Raw genomic sequence first — 15,914 nt, 5'->3', positions numbered from 1 at the left:
AAAAGCGAGTACTTTCCCATTAACAGAGGTGCTGAAACATATCCAAACCTACCATTTAAGCTCTCAGTTCACTCCTTTACATATGTGGGGGTAAAGGTTACCAAATCATACCATCATCTTTTTAAGAATAATTTTGCTGCTCTTCTAGAACATACCAAAACAGACATCAAATGCTGGTCCACCCTACCGTTATCTCTCATCGGGAGAATAAATTCTGTAAAGATGAATGTAATACCTAAATATCTTTATCTATTTCAAGCTATACCTATTTTCATACCACTTTCATTTTTTAAGTTGTTCAATCAGGCTGTGTCCCCTTTTATTTGGCATAATAAATCAGTACGCATACGGAAAGAATTTTTGGAGAGACGAAAAACCTGTGGTGGACTCTCTTTACCAAATCTTCGTTCATAGTATTCAGGTTTGCAGCCCAATAATATCTCCCTATGGTTAAAGGACTGGAATGGCAGGTACCCAGCATGGCTTCAGATTGAACAAGCCACAAGTCGTCCTTACTCACTTCCCGCTTTACTCTGCGCATCTTTGCCATCAGTTGTTAATAATGTAAGTGGAAATGTAATTGTTACCCAATCATTACGTATCTTGAAGCAATTTAAGAAATGCTTGGGTGCCCAGAACATGTCCTTTTATTCGCCTATAGCGAATAATCACCTTTTCCGCCCATCTTTGTTAGACGGGGCTTCCAGAACTGGCATGATAAAGGTATCCATAGCATTAGCGATTTGTATATTGATAATACTTCTGCAAGTTTTGAACAACTGTCCACAAAATATGAACTGACTAATACTCATTTCTTTCGCTACTTACAAATCAGGGATTTTGTAAGCAAGAAATTTTCCAATTTTCCAAATACCCCTCCTTTGTCCTGTTTCGACCATCTTTTAAAGGTCAATCTGTTTAAGAAAGGTAGGGTGTCAATAATTTATTCTGCAATAATGGATACATTTAGTCCCTCTGTTTCCCACATCCGGGAACAATGGGGAAATGACATGGGGATCCCACTTTCAGATGAAGAATGGGATATGGCTTCGCTGAGGATCCATTCGTCTTCTATCTGTTCAAGACATGCCTTGATCCAGTTTAAGGTCTTACATAGGCTACACTTTTCTGAAGTTAGACTAGCCAAAATATTTCCAGATATAAACACTACTTGTGACCGGTGCAAACAGGCCCCAGCCACCAACTACCATATGCTATGGTCTTGTCCAAAACTGGCATCTTTCTGGGATTCCTATTTTGACACAATCTCTAAGGGTGTTTTCACACCTGGTCCCCTTTAAAGGAACCAGACTCAGTCCTCTTTAAATGGACCAAAACGTGGACCAACAGAAAAAGAACTCAGTTCTTTTTGTGTTCACACTGTGAATTTATTACAAAGAGGACTGGGTTCTCTTTCTGGTCCAGTTAAGCTTTGATGGGGCCTCAGTCCTCTTTCTGTTCACACCAGGTCCTCTAGAGCCCTCAGACCCCCAGTGCACGGAATTCTGGGTAATTTTCTCTTGAATCAAAATGTCTGCTGCCATGCTTGCCCTGCTGTATTCTTTGATCAAAATAGTCCGGATTAAGGAAAATAAATTTATTATTTATATATATATATATATATATATATATATATATATATATATATATATATATATATATATATAATTTTTTTTTTTTTTTTCTATATTTATAATATAGTTATATTATTGTGGCCGACTCATCAGTCAGTAAATTCAGAGAACTGTAAAGCGGCTGTGGTAAGTTCCAAAAGGAAGTTGAGTTTCCCTGCTACAGTCACATGACCAACTACGGCAAACGAAGAAGGTTAAACTACAGTGAAAAAGGCGAAGTGAACCTGGTGCACTTTTTGTTCACAATGCGCAGATTAGGCGAACCGTACCATTGATTTTTAGCGAACTGTACTGAGACCACCTCCTGAGGTGGTCTCAGTTCGGTTCGCTTTGAAGGGGTCTGGGTACGGTTGGAGTGTTCGCATATGCGCAAAAAATGCTGAGTCATCGATCTGAGTTCGGTTAGATGGCTGAAAGGGACCAAGTGTGAAAACACCCTAAGGCATATAATTGTAATTTTCAGCCCTGTCCTAAAATTGGCATCTTTGGTGTTGCATCATGTACAGATGGGTCTAGTCTTCCAGCTTACCTTCAGAGGGTTATTGCCTTTTTTTCTTTGTGAGCTAGGCGTGCCATTCTCTTTAAATGGAAGGATTCAAATCCTCCAACAAATAATCAGTGGATCAGAGATATGTTAAATATAAAGCTGGAAAAGATTAGATGCACTCTGAATGGCTCTGTTAATAAGTTTTACAAAATGTGGGACCCTTTCATACAATATGTGAATTTGTTACCTGGCCTGGAACTGTGAGCGTATATCACTTGCTTATACTTATTGTATTTACTATCCATCTTGCTGATGTGTCAAATTATGCAATGGAGCACCAATCTTTTTTTTTTTTCCTTCTGTAGTTGATGTGTGTGTTTTTTGTTGCTTTTTGTTTCTTCTTGTCTGTCCTGAGTAACATCTTTTGGTGTGGTCATCATTTTGTCCACAAAGCATTGTAAAATCTTTAATTGCATTGTGAATTTAATGACAAAAACACCATAAATAAAGTGTTTAAAAAAAAAAAAAAGAATTTGGTAAAGGAAAAAAATAAATATATTATTTACCAGCTCAAGGTCGGCCCGTATCGTGAAGTACCATGACCTCAGCCTTGAAAATACTGACCTTGGCCCAGAGGCCTCGTTCAGTATTTTCAAGACCTCGGTCACGGTATTTCACGATACGGGCCGACCTTGAGCTGGTAAATAATCCATTTTCCACAATGAGTCATTAACCCATTTGTATTGATTTTATCACTTCTATATGGGGAATCGTATTGTGTATACAAAGATGTCCATCCCATGGGCTCTCTGGAAAGTCTTTTGAACGCGAGTCAATCTGTCGAAGAATAATTTTGTTCCCCCACTCTCGTCCATATCTGCAGGTCTGAGGAAGCCAATAAAGCCTTTTCAGCAGCTGTGCAGATGCATGATGTGCTGGTGAAGGCTTGGGCCATGTGGGGCGATTACCTGGAGAACATCTTTGTGAAAGACCGTCAGTTACACCTGGGTGTGTCGGCGATCACGTGCTACCTCCACGCTTGCCGCCATCAGAATGAGAGCAAGTCGCGCAAGTACCTAGCCAAGGTAAGCTCTCCTGCCTTACAGCAGCGTTCTCTTTCTTCAGCTAGACCAGCCTAAACGAGGGTTGCAGGAGATGAGTATATTCCATTAAAGGCCTCTTCTAGCCAGATAATGTTCTAGTGCCGACTGCTAAACAGAATCACAAGAAGGTTCTCTGATTTGCCTCTTTGTGTTGGTTTTCAGTTACATGGTTAAATGCTCATTCTCAATTTAGATGCTCGGAGCAGCACAGCGAGAAACCCTTTAACAATCACTGCCACCCCCGCAGGCCCTGGCTGGATCCCCCACCACCACCTTAGAGGTTAAGCGCTTAATTCCACCCCTGTCAGTCCAATCTAAGTAGCTCTGTGCAGCCTGCCCTCCCTCCACCACAGAGATGCTTCAGTCGATCAATAAACACTGTGTGATCCGCTAGCAGCAGGTCATGAGGAGAAAGGCCACATTCCCCTTTATATATAAGCACCATTCCCTTTCCCATCAGTCTCAACCCTCTTTCGTGACCAGCAGCTGTAAGGTCTGGATGCTTTTTTATTATTTTAACACTGCAGTCATTGTAGCAATGATCTGAATTTATGGTATTCTTGTGATTTTGTTACCATTTCGCTGCAGCACGCAAGTAATCAATACTTGGATGCTGGTAGGGTGTCTTATGGGACCTTGTTGACTTATTGAATCAATCCTTTTGACTAGGTGAAATGGGAACAGGCTTCTGGAACAAGTCATATCAAGTACAAATGCATAATCAGTGAGTGCGTTTACATGCACATAGAGAAAATCGAATTTCTGCCGTTGCTCGACTGAAATCGAAGTTCTAAATGCCATGGAAACACCTTAGCTCGGCTAAAATCGAACCGAACTGGATTTCTCGTAATCGAGCTACGCGACCTAGATTATGCGATTGTAGCCGAGCTAGTTAGGCCAAGTTTACATTAGACTGTATCTGTCTCGTTTTCTTCGCGGATGCACTGTCCGTTTACATTAAAACTCCGGGAAACAGGAATCCGCCAGGGTCCACGTATTCAATCCAGATCGTGTCTGGTCCGGTGCTGTGTAAACATTCAGAATACGCGGATACGCTGTGCTGAGCTCTAGCTGGCGTCGTCATTGGACAACGTCAGTGTGACATCCACCTTCCTGATTCGCTGGCGTTGGTCATGTGACGCGACTGCTGAAAAACGGCGCGGACTTCCGCCTTGTATCACCTTTCATTAAAGAGTATAAAAGTATGAAAATACTGCAAATACTGATGCAAATACTGCCCATTGTGTAGTTATGATTGTCTTTAGGCTTGCCATCCTTCCACTTGCATGTGGTAAGTGATATGCGCTGGGATCTCACACACAGCGGCTCAGTCCCGAATCACTGCTCGTGCGCTTCACTCACGCGCTCTGTGAGCTGCGCAGGGCCGGAGTGCGCACCCTCCAGAGGGCACTCGCTGTTCAGGGCGGAGTGATTTGGAGCGCAGGATGCCTGCGGAGCCGAGCGTATCCGTGTATTGGTGTTGCTGTGTGCACGCGAATCGTTTTAAAAACGTTAATCTGATGATCCGCTGATGCGGTCTAATGTAAACCCCACCTTAGTGCATGTAAACCCTATCGAGCTACGTAGTCGAGCTACTTACTTCAGCACTGCCCCTTCCAGAAGTGACGAGTGACGAGACCACAAGCGGGAAACACAACAGCCTCGGTCGGGGAAAAAAAAAAAACAGCCTCGGTCGGCATGACACTTCACCTTTGCCGCCGCTTTATTAGGAACACTTCTGTCTGAGCATGTACGCACCCATTTCCAATGAGTCGGTAAGTTATTAGCATGTTAGCAGGCTAACAGTTAATATGTTCACCATTACAGATCAACTTCAACTTAGTGGCCATTTTATTAGGAACACTTCTGTTCGTACATACAAACTACAAACACTCTTCTTGTGAACACGGAACTGATAACTTTGTTTATACTCTTGAACAGTGTTGCCAGATTGGGCGGTTTCCTGCTCAGTTGGGCCTTTTCACGTGTACTTTGGCAGGTTTTGAACGTATTTTGGGCTGGAAAATGTCAGCAATATCTGGCAACACTGCTCTTGAATAGCTCTTCTTCATGACGACAACCGGAAGTGTACCAACACGATGGGGCGTGTAGCGCCACCTGTGGCTCGGGTGCACAATGTACCTCACACAATAGCTCGATTTCCTTGTGTGCTTGTAGGATTGGATTTCTCTGGCACCCCTGCTGGGACCCTTAGCTCGATTACCGACAGTGGCTCGATTTGGATGTGCATGTAAACGCACTGAGCGTTCTCCACGGGCGCTTTTAAAGTGGCACACCGTCACGTTATAATTCTGGCCCGCCGCCCTTCCCTTGGCCAAAAATAAGTAAATAACTTCATCAGTATGCACCGAATAAATCGTATTCACTTTATTATGATTTTGTAACTATTTAACACGCAGAAGACCATTAAACGAATGCATACGGGGCTACCTGAAGTGGCCACGCAATTGCAGTAGAAAACCATCCAGCCGGCTGCATACAGAGCTCTGCAGATTGAGGTCTATCCCTGCGTTACACTACACTGACACATAGTAATGTTGGAAGCTGCAGCTAGCCAGCAGTTAAGTAACTTTGCGGGTGTTTGTAGCGTTATTGTGCAACGGTTACGCTCGTCTATCGTCTTTTCTGGCCATACACAGTTAATCATAGAACTGCGTGCACACACATTCGTTAAGTTCAGGTCTTTTATTTTACGCATCTGTGATTGTGTAGGCGAGAGCTGCATTTTCCCGTTGCTTCCCTGTGGTTGTTTACTGCAGGGCTTCCGGGTTCCTGGGTCAAAGGACCCGAACTACAGAGGCCGGGGTGGCTTTGTAGTGCCAGTCTCGGGCACGCGCACCAGCTCGTGCATGGATTGGAGTGGTTTCACCCAATTAACATTTAATTATGTGTATTGTAAAAAATGCATGCATTTATTGTAATTGGGTATTTTATGCGTGGAAGTTCATTTATTTTTCACACACATAAAAAAATATAATTAATTCAGGGATGCGCATCAGTCACAATTGAAATGTCAAATGATTTAGCATTTCCTATCCATTTATTGGCCGGTTTCACTGTCAAAAAAGCCCAAAGTCCGTCAGCTTCAGGCGGACTTCGTCTCCCTGGCCCCCTACCAGGGCTACCCCGTTGGGGGCCTAGGTGGCCCCCAAACCCCAGCCACCACCTTTTATTTTTGTAAAGTGAAGAACCCTGATAATTATCCTGGAATTACTGCCAGAGGAATTTTCCATCAGATTTTTCCCACTTGGTTGTGTCACGGAGATTTTGTGAAACTCAAAGAAGCAGAGCTGCATCAGCTGTATGTATCATCTCTCTGAACTCCATGTCTTTTTTTTTTTTTCCTGAATTTTTGTAAACAAAACCAGCTCTTTATGAAATTACTCCAGGAGCATTAGAGGTGGCAGACAGATCTAGACCATGGATAATGTTTGCAATTATATTATTAGAGCTGATGTTTGGTTTTGTTTGAACATTGCACACATGTTGCTGTGCTCTCGGGTGCACTCTCGCGCCAGTTGCTTATGGGTATTTATTTTTCCAGTGGGCTGACATAGCGGGCGGGCGGGGGGGGGCATTTGATTTGTAGGGAGTACTGCCATCCAGTTGTGTACAACACAAAGCCACTGGCACAGTTTAGAGATGATAAATGAGAATAGATGGCCAGTGATTATCAGTAATTACCCACAAGCTGTGTGGCCTTGGTGGCCCATCACGGGGTTAATGTCTCCATCAGCGCCTCCAGGGATTGAGCCTCACCTGCAGTCACCCCACCACCGCCACCTCTTCCAGTCCAGAAGCGTCTAACAAGCAAGCGGAGTGTGATGGCGATGATATAATTTCACAAACCATTAAGCCTGTTTTGTATGGCTGAGCGGCTGTTAAATTCACACGAGCGAGGATTGCTTATTTGGATCGTGATATGGACAAGATCAGAGCACCGTCGCGTGGAGGAGTCTGATTCACGGAGATGTGTGGACATATAAATGGCTTTTCATTGGACGGACAGCTGGTTCCTCTCTGAGAATATAATCAGGCACTTGTGTTGCCAAGATTTCAGGATTGTATAGTGTGTTATTTTATGTTTTAGGGTATAATGTTCTCAACACCTGAACCTTTTTTTTTTCTCTCTCCTCTTTCCCAGGTATTGTGGCTGCTGAGTTTTGATGATAAGAACACACTGGCAGATGCTGTGGATAAGTATTGCATTGGAGTGCCGCCAATCCAGTGGCTCGCATGGATTCCTCAACTCCTCACCTGCCTGGTGGGCTCTGAAGGCAAGCCTCTTCTCAACCTCATCAGCCAGGTGTGTACCTTCATTATCCTGCTGTTTTATTACGATGCTGATGTGGCCCTGGGTATATTTTGCATTGTTTGTTGGCAGACACAGGCAAGAGCCTGGCATGATCGCTTGTCGTGTTCGATAAAGCAAAACAAGAGATGTGTGCTGGTGTGTTGTCTCATTTGTAGATGTTAAGACTCCGGAGTATTGCCTGTCCCTGTAAACCTGCGCGTTGGTAAACTAATCAGACTCGGTCCTGTAAATTAAATTCCTCAGTTTTAGTTCCCTCTACCTCCTTTAAATATTTATGCAGAATATTACTGCCGAGTTCATATCAAACGCGCAGGACATGTTGGTACAAAGCAAATTAAATGAAGGCTTGCTTGATGGATTTTTTTTGGTGAGCCTTTTTAAAGCACCTCCACTTCAAAGAGCAAGCAACGGCTCCAGGGGCCCTTCGGACTGCAGCAGAGCGAGCGCTTTGAGCTTTTAACTTGTACCTAAATGCCTCTCTCTTTCTTATTTCCCTCCTCGCTTTAGATGTTTAGAATGCAGCTGGACCCCTCTTCTTTCTTGTGCGGATATACAAGGGCAGTGCGTCTTAATCTCCCACTTTCACCCCTGCATTCAAGATGCTTTTCTGGGGAATTAAGGCCACTTAAACCAATAATCAAGTGAAACCGAGACGTTTGCACACTGCAGTCTTAATTAAGGCCCTGTCCGCACGGCAACGGATTCAGGTGAATCTGATAAAATCGCTTATCGTTTCGGCCTGGCGTCCACACGGCACTGGCGTTTTGGGTGCCCCAAAATGAAATCTTTTGAGAACGGGTTCCAGAGTGGAAAAATCTGGCAACGGCGCCGTTGCGAAGTCGTCTGGATGAGTAGAACGGATTTGTTTACGATGACGTCACAACCACATGACAATCCCGCCAGCAAAAATAGGGGGGAAAAAAAGGAGCGATCTCACCTCTTCAGATGTTGGTTTAAGTCCGACAATACATTCCTCAAAAAGGGCGTAGAAGAACAAAGTAATCCATCAACGTGTAGCATTCAATTTATTCCGGACCATTAAAGAATTCTGGAGGATCTCAGAATGTTGGCGTACCGGCTTCCATCTACCCCCGTTCATTCCTCTCTCTCTCCATCTACCCCCGTTCATTCCTCTTTCCGCATCTCCATTCAAAAAACGAGCACGTGATTTAAAGGGACTATAGCCATAGGACAGGGAGTGAGAAGGTGTGCGCGTGTGACAGTGACAGGGAAGAACCTAGGCTCATGCTCGCCCTGAATTTCTCTTAAAGTGAAGGCAGAAGAACGTTCAGCGCCTGGCCAGGCTTTCTATGTATTAATTTACATAGACGTTTTAATATGAAATATAAATAAGTGTCTTAGACAATAGATGCTATTTTACGCTACTGATAAATAATCAAAACTTTGTGGCTGATGCTACAGAAGAAGGGGTTTATGCACATGCGGCTACTTCTGTTGTTCTGGTGTCTCTGATGGGACCGTCTTACAGCGCACGTAGAGGTGTGGCATGTGTGTTGCATCGTTTTCAGCAAGCGTTGCGTTGCCATACGTACCTGATATTTTACTGATCCGTTGCCCATGTGGACGCGATATTTAAAAAAAAAAAAATCTCGCCGTTGTCGTGTGGATGTAGCCTTAGGCCAAGTTTACATTAGACTGTATCTGTCTCGTTTTCTTCGCGGATGCACTGTCTGTTTACATTAAAATGCCGGGAAACGGGAATCCGCCAGGGTCCACGTATTCAATCCAGATCGTGTCTGGTCCGGTGCTGTGTAAACATTGAGAATACGCAAATACGCTGTGCTGAGCTCTAGCTGGCGTCGTCATTGGACAACGTCACTGTGACATCCACCTTCCTGATTCGCTGGCGTTGGTCATGTGACGCGACTGCTGAAAAACGGCGCGGACTTCCGCCTTGTATCACCTTTCATTAAAGAGTATAAAAATATGAAAATACTGCAAATACTGATGCAAATACTGCCCATTGTGTAGTTATGATTGTCTTTAGGCTTGCCATCCTTCCACTTGCAAGTGGTAAGTGACGCGCACAGCGGCTCAGTCCCGAATCACTGCTCGTGCGCTTCACTCGCGCGCTCTGTGAGCTGCGCAGGGCCGGAGTGCGCACCCCCCAGAGGGCACTTGCTGTTCAGGGCGGAGTGATTTGGAGCTCAGGATGCCTGTGGAGCCGAGCGTATCCGTGTATTGGCGTTGCTGTGTGCACGCGAATCGTGTATTGGCGTTGCTGTGTGCACGCTAATCGTTTTAAAAACGTTAATCTGATGATCCGCTGATACGGTCTAATGTAAACCCCACCTTAATCTCCCACTTTCACCCCTGCATTCAAGATGCTTTTCTGGGGAATTAAGGCCACTTAAACCAATAATCAAGTGAAACCGAGACGTTTGCGCACTGCAGTCTCAATTAAGAAGAGTTGTCGGAGATAGTCTAGCCTCGCAGCGTTCTCAGTGCTGGAGGATAGTTTGAGTTTGATCTTAAGCGCCATCGCTGCTGATTGAAGGGTGAAGGCGGAAGCTCTCTGCATTGCGAAGTCTCCGTCGACTCGAGCACCTTAATCTCGGGCGCTGAATTATTTAGCTTTACTTCAGTTGGCGGGACGTTTTTAAAACGTTTGCTGAAAAATTGATGAAGGTGAGCTATGAAGTATTCACAGATGAAACAGAAGCAAAGGGAACCCAACACCTTGCTGTACACTCGCGTAGCGCATACACATTTTATAACCTAACAAGTAGTGGCTCCGATTATTGGGGTGTTCTTTTCCCCCTCCTTCCTTTTTAATTTTTAATGCAAGCTCTTAAAGGCAGATCTTCTCTGTACTTATTGGTTATTTTCATATAAAGTCCTTTCCAGGCACCGAGGTGTCTTTTTACACCTAGCTAGCACTCGGCCTGTGGTCAGCTTGGTTGCGGATCCGGTGTCCACTCTAATGGCTGTTTATCCAGGAAAGACATGAGGACTAGAGGGGCTGCTGGAGGAGGAGAAGCACTCTTCCTGTTAGCTACAGTCTCGCGCTAACAGACCAGTCAACATTCATACAGTGTTTATACGCCATCATACTATCTGTCGGGTATTGATGGTATACGAGCTGACGTTCCCCGAAGGTGCTTTAAAGCAGCACAAAGACAAAGCGTGTGATCCGGGGAGGGTTTTTTTTTTCCGTTAGAGCCGGGAATCAGGTGTTCCCACAAGCAAGTGGAAAATGCTGATGATCATCTAGGTGTGAAGTAAAATTGTTTCATGACCTTGAGCTCTGATTACACACAGATATTGTTCTTAGCCGCTTTAGCGTAAATGGCCGAGTAGAGTTTTGATGAATAGGCTTTGCTCTCCAAGCGCTCTTTGAGGCTGTTCAAGGGCACTGCAGATCTCAAAGGGAAAGGGGCCCGTCCAGACACGACAAGCTTTTTACAAAATGTCATATTGAGCCATGGTTTTAATCTGCCCTTGATGTTTGTCTATTTTTATTGCTGCTCCTCACTGCGGTTTCATTTTCAAAATCCCATGCTATCACGCAGCAGTTTGAAGACATGTCAGCGACGTGCTACTCCAGCACCGGCCCTGCAGGGACCGTCTTAAGTGTAATCTGCGCCTGTGTCTTTCAGGTGGGACGTGTGTACCCTCAGGCTGTGTACTTTCCCATCCGAACTCTGTACCTGACACTGAAGATCGAGCAGCGGGAGCGCTACAAGAGCGGTGAGTTAGGCCCTGTCCACACGGCAACGGATTCAGGTGAATCTGATAAAACTGTTTATCGTTTCGGCCTGGCGTCCACACGGCACCGGCGTTTTGGGTGCCCCACAACGATATTTTTTTGTGAACGGGTTCCAGAGTGGAAAAATCTGGCAACGGCGCCGTTGCGAAGTCGTCTGGATGAGTAGAACGGATTTGTTTACGATGACATCACAACCACATGACTAGAACAAGCAGCACTCTCGCTGTTTTGTATGAACCACTGCATTGCATTCACTTTTGTATACAGCTTTTCTTTTAAATAAACAAGTAACTGAACCATTTCTTGAATTTTTTTTTTTTTTTATTGGATAAGACTGCTTTTCAAAATGTTCACACACAATATAAAAAGTTATTTAAATTATATAAAAATGCTTTTCAAAATGTTCACACACAATAAGAAAATTAAGTTATATAAAACTATGCACACTAATAAAACTAATTTGTACACACAGAAGGCACGATTTCCTCGCGTAGTCGCAGCCATCTTCTTCTTGTGTGTTTGTTCCTGACAGTGCTTCACACCGGGTGGTAGAAGAAGGGGTTTATGCGCATGCGTTTACTTCTTCTATTGTTCTGGGGTCTCCGATGGGACCGTCTTACAGCGCCCCTAGAGGTCTGGCATGTGTATTGCATCGTTTTCAGCAAGCGTTGCGTTGCCATATGGACCTGATATTTTACTGATCCGTTGCCCATGTGGACGTGATGTTTTTTTTTAAAAATCTCGTTGCCGTTGTCGTGTGGATGTAGCCTTAGACTTTCAGGAGCGCCTCCTGGTTCTTGCGTTTCCAGTAACGGTACTGTACGTGAGAAATCTATACGCTCCGTATTATTACTGCAGCGTTGTGTGCGCACTCAAGTTAAACGGAACGCAAAGGTTCCTAGTCAAATAGTAATTTGGCTCCTGCATTCATCATAACCGAGACATTTGAGTTTACACTATGCTAGATCTCCTTTAAAATATACCATTACTGCAGCATAATGAAGGTTTACGGTAGTGTGTGTATGCTATTACTGATTTTGTGCTCGCTTGTGCATATCCCTTAGATTCCGGACAGCAGCAGCCGAGCTCTGTGGGAGCTCAGAGCCACTCTGCATCAGATCCAGGCCCCATCCGGGCCACGGCACCCATGTGGCGCTGCAGTCGCATCATGCACATGCAGCGAGAGCTGCACCCCACACTGCTCTCATCTCTGGAGGGCATCGTGGACCAGATGGTGTGGTTCCGAGAGAACTGGCATGAGGAGGTAGGCTATACCACCAACTGTGCGATGCGTTGGTCCCAAGAGAGCTTGATGGCTTTATTTCAGTCAAGTGCGAATATGTGATTGATGTATGATGCACACGGTTATTTTCCACATATAATGGTTGCAGTAGGAACCTTTTTAGCACCTGATGGGTTTTTGGTTTAGATTACAATAGGCCAATTCAAAATGTATTTTAAACAAGGAGCAATCCCCCCCATTCTTTTTATCTCAAGTTCCGGTGTCTTAACATTAAATACGGAATAAAAAAACTGTTTGGCGTGCTGTTAGGAAAATAACGCCACAGTGGGTGGTATGATCTGGCTCCATGCAAAGCAAAGCTGCTGTTACCACCTTAAAGGTGGATTATTTTTCTATAAAGCTCTCCACTGAGTTTTAGTCCTCTTATACCAGAGATTTGCCAATGATTTACAGTTTTTTTTTTTTTTTTTTTTTAAATTTATTAATAAATGACGCTTTTTTTTTTTTTAAATATACGTTTTGGAACATCCATCAAGAGAAGTTGATTCTTGTTATCACTTGCATTATAGAAGCTATTAATAGACATTCCCTTACCGGCCTTTTCTCTCCCTCATCCCACTATTGAATATAATAAATAGATTTTTTTTAAAAAAATTAATGGTTTTGCATAACTGAAAACCCGGAAAGTGCAAAGTCATTTATCCTGACCTGAGACGCCTTCTTTAAATGTTAAATAAATGTCTCCCAACAGAAAATGTCACAATATCAATCATATTTTTCTTTGTTTAAAAAAAGAAAAAGGCAATGCATAATTTTAATCCATTAGTTATTAGCCGTAGATTGGGCATGCAAGTTCCCGAGAGTGTGTTGGTACTTAAAAAAAATAAAGCAAGCGTTATTTGCATTAATTTAAACCTCTTTTTTTTTTTTTTTTTTTTTAATTATGGTTGGAATGGCAGTCAGAGCTATGACTAATTTTATCAATAATTAGTGCATATGCTCAGATTTGAGATTTCTACAGCGCTGTGGTTTAAGTGGCTTTACGGTTGTCTCTGCCTAGGTGTCTTCAGAATCTCTGTAGTTGTGCAGATGAAAGCTGACACAGGCATTGAAGCAGGGTTCAGTGAGGCTGAAAAGTGGTTTTGCAGTGCTGGGAGGTTTTTGCTCTCATGCTAATTGGGTTGTGGTGAGCAGAGAGGTGTGATTGATGGCTGTGGAGAGCGAGAGGGACTGGGCACTGGGAGATGGGCAGCCCAAGACAACAGCAGATGCGTTGATGTGCTGAGGCTGGACAGGGACGATGGAAGGCGACTGTGAACACATTGTCCTGAGGGACGGTCCTCTGCATCTGGCACATTGGGGGAATGAGGAAGTGTCAGATCAGGAGGAAGTGTAATGTCGCGTGTCGTCTTTTTTTTTTAAGAAGGTAGAACTAGTAAAGGTACAGTAGCAGTCAAAAGTTTGGACACCCTTACTCCTTCGTACAACCCCGATTCCAAAAAAGTTGGGACAAAGTACAAATTGTAAATAAAAACGGAATGCAATAATTTACAAATCTCAAAAACTGATATTGTATTCACAATAGAACATAGACAACATATCAAATGTCGAAAGTGAGACATTTTGAAATTTCATGCCAAATATTGGCTCATTTGAAATTTCATGACAGCAACACATCTCAAAAAAGTTGGGACGGGGCAATAAGAGGCTGGAAAAGTTAAAGGTACAAAAAAGGAACAGCTGGAGGACCAAATTGCAACTCATTAGATCAATTGGCAATAGGTCATTAACATGACTGGGTATAAAAAGAGCATCTTGGAGTGGCAGCAGCTCTCAGAAGTAAAGATGGGAAGAGGATCACCAATCCCCCTAATTCTGCGCCGACAAATAGTGGAGCAATATCAGAAAGGAGTTCGACAGTGTAAAATTGCAAAGAGTTTGAACATGTCATCATCTACAGTGCATAATATCATCAAAAGATTCAGAGAATCTGGAAGAATCTCTGTGCGTAAGGGTCAAGGCCGGAAAACCATACTGGGTGCCCGTGATCTTCGGGCCCTTAGACGGCACTGCATCACATACAGGCATGCTTCTGTATTGGAAATCACAAAATGGGCTCAGGAATATTTCCAGAGAACATTATCTGTGAACACAATTCACCGTGCCATCCGCCGTTGCCAGCTAAAACTCTATAGTTCAAAGAAGAAGCCGTATCTAAACATGATCCAGAAGCGCAGACGTCTTCTCTGGGCCGAGGCTCATTTAAAATGGACTGCGGCAAAGTGGAAAACTGTTCTGTGGTCAGACGAATCAAAATTTGAAGTTCTTTATGGAAATCAGGGACGCCGTGTCATTCGGACTAAAGAGGAGAAGGACGACCCGAGTTGTTATCAGCGCTCAGTTCAGAAGCCTGCATCTCTGATGGTTTGGGGTTGCATTAGTGCGTGTGGCATGGGCAGCTTACACATCTGGAAAGACACAATCAATGCTGAAAGGTATATCCAGGTTCTAGAGCAACATATGCTCCCATCCAGACGACGTCTCTTTCAGGGAAGACCTTGCATTTTCCAACATGACAATGCCAAACCACATACTGCATCAATTACAGCATCATGGCTGCGTAGAAGAAGGGTCCGGGTACTGAACTGGCCAGCCTGCAGTCCAGATCTTTCACCCATAGAAAACATTTGGTGCATCATAAAACGGAAGATAAGACAAAAAAGACCTAAGACAGTTGAGCAACTAGAATCCTACATTAGACAAGAATGGGTTAACATTCCTATCCCTAAACTTGAGCAACTTGTCTCCTCAGTCCCCAGACGTTTACAGACTGTTGTAAAGAGAAAAGGGGATGTCTCACAGTGGTAAACATGGCCTTGTCCCAACTTTTTTGAGATGTGTTGTTGTCATGAAATTGAAAATCACCTAATTTTTCTCTTTAAATGATACATTTTCTCAGTTTAAACATTTGATATGTCATCTATGTTCTATTCTGAATAAAATATGGAATTTTGAAACTTCCACATCATTGCATTCCGTTTTTATTTACAATTTGTACTTTGTCCCAACTTTTTTGGAATCGGGGTTGTAGATTTTTCTGTATTGTGACCATTTTATACATTGTAGAATATTACTGAAGATGTCAATTATGAAGTAATAAATGTGGAATTGTGTGGTAAACCAAAAAAGTGTTTTGTTTTTTGTTTGTTTGTTTGTTTGTTTTTTTGCTTTGTTTGTTTTAAACAATGCTTATTTTAGATTCTTCAAAGTAGCGACGCTTTGCACACTATTGACGTTATCTTAAAGGGGAACTGAAGTCATTTTTAAACTTGCTTTATTTCTTAACGTGTTATTCAATTACGTTTTTGGTTTCAGTAACCT

General features: G+C 43.4%; 1 protein-coding gene across 4 annotated transcripts in view; it reads left to right on the top strand.

Annotated features, from left to right (window-relative positions):
- trrap (transformation/transcription domain-associated protein) overlaps positions 1–15,914 on the top strand; it is a 198,789-nt gene that overhangs the window by 158,569 nt on the left and 24,306 nt on the right. For all 4 annotated transcript variants that reach the window (XM_060939722.1, XM_060939721.1, XM_060939723.1 and 1 more), the window contains exons 61-64: positions 3,005–3,206; positions 7,390–7,551; positions 11,181–11,271; positions 12,355–12,554. In XM_060939722.1, the coding sequence (XP_060795705.1) occupies positions 3,005–3,206; positions 7,390–7,551; positions 11,181–11,271; positions 12,355–12,554 (655 nt within the window). The remainder of the gene's footprint in view (positions 1–3,004; positions 3,207–7,389; positions 7,552–11,180; positions 11,272–12,354; positions 12,555–15,914) is intronic.

The sequence above is a fragment of the Neoarius graeffei genome, chromosome 14, assembly GCF_027579695.1.
Source record: "Neoarius graeffei isolate fNeoGra1 chromosome 14, fNeoGra1.pri, whole genome shotgun sequence".
NCBI classification, from domain to species: domain Eukaryota; kingdom Metazoa; phylum Chordata; class Actinopteri; order Siluriformes; family Ariidae; genus Neoarius; species Neoarius graeffei.
Note: the sequence above shows the minus strand (reverse complement) of the source record. Positions and strands in the feature narration are given on the sequence as shown.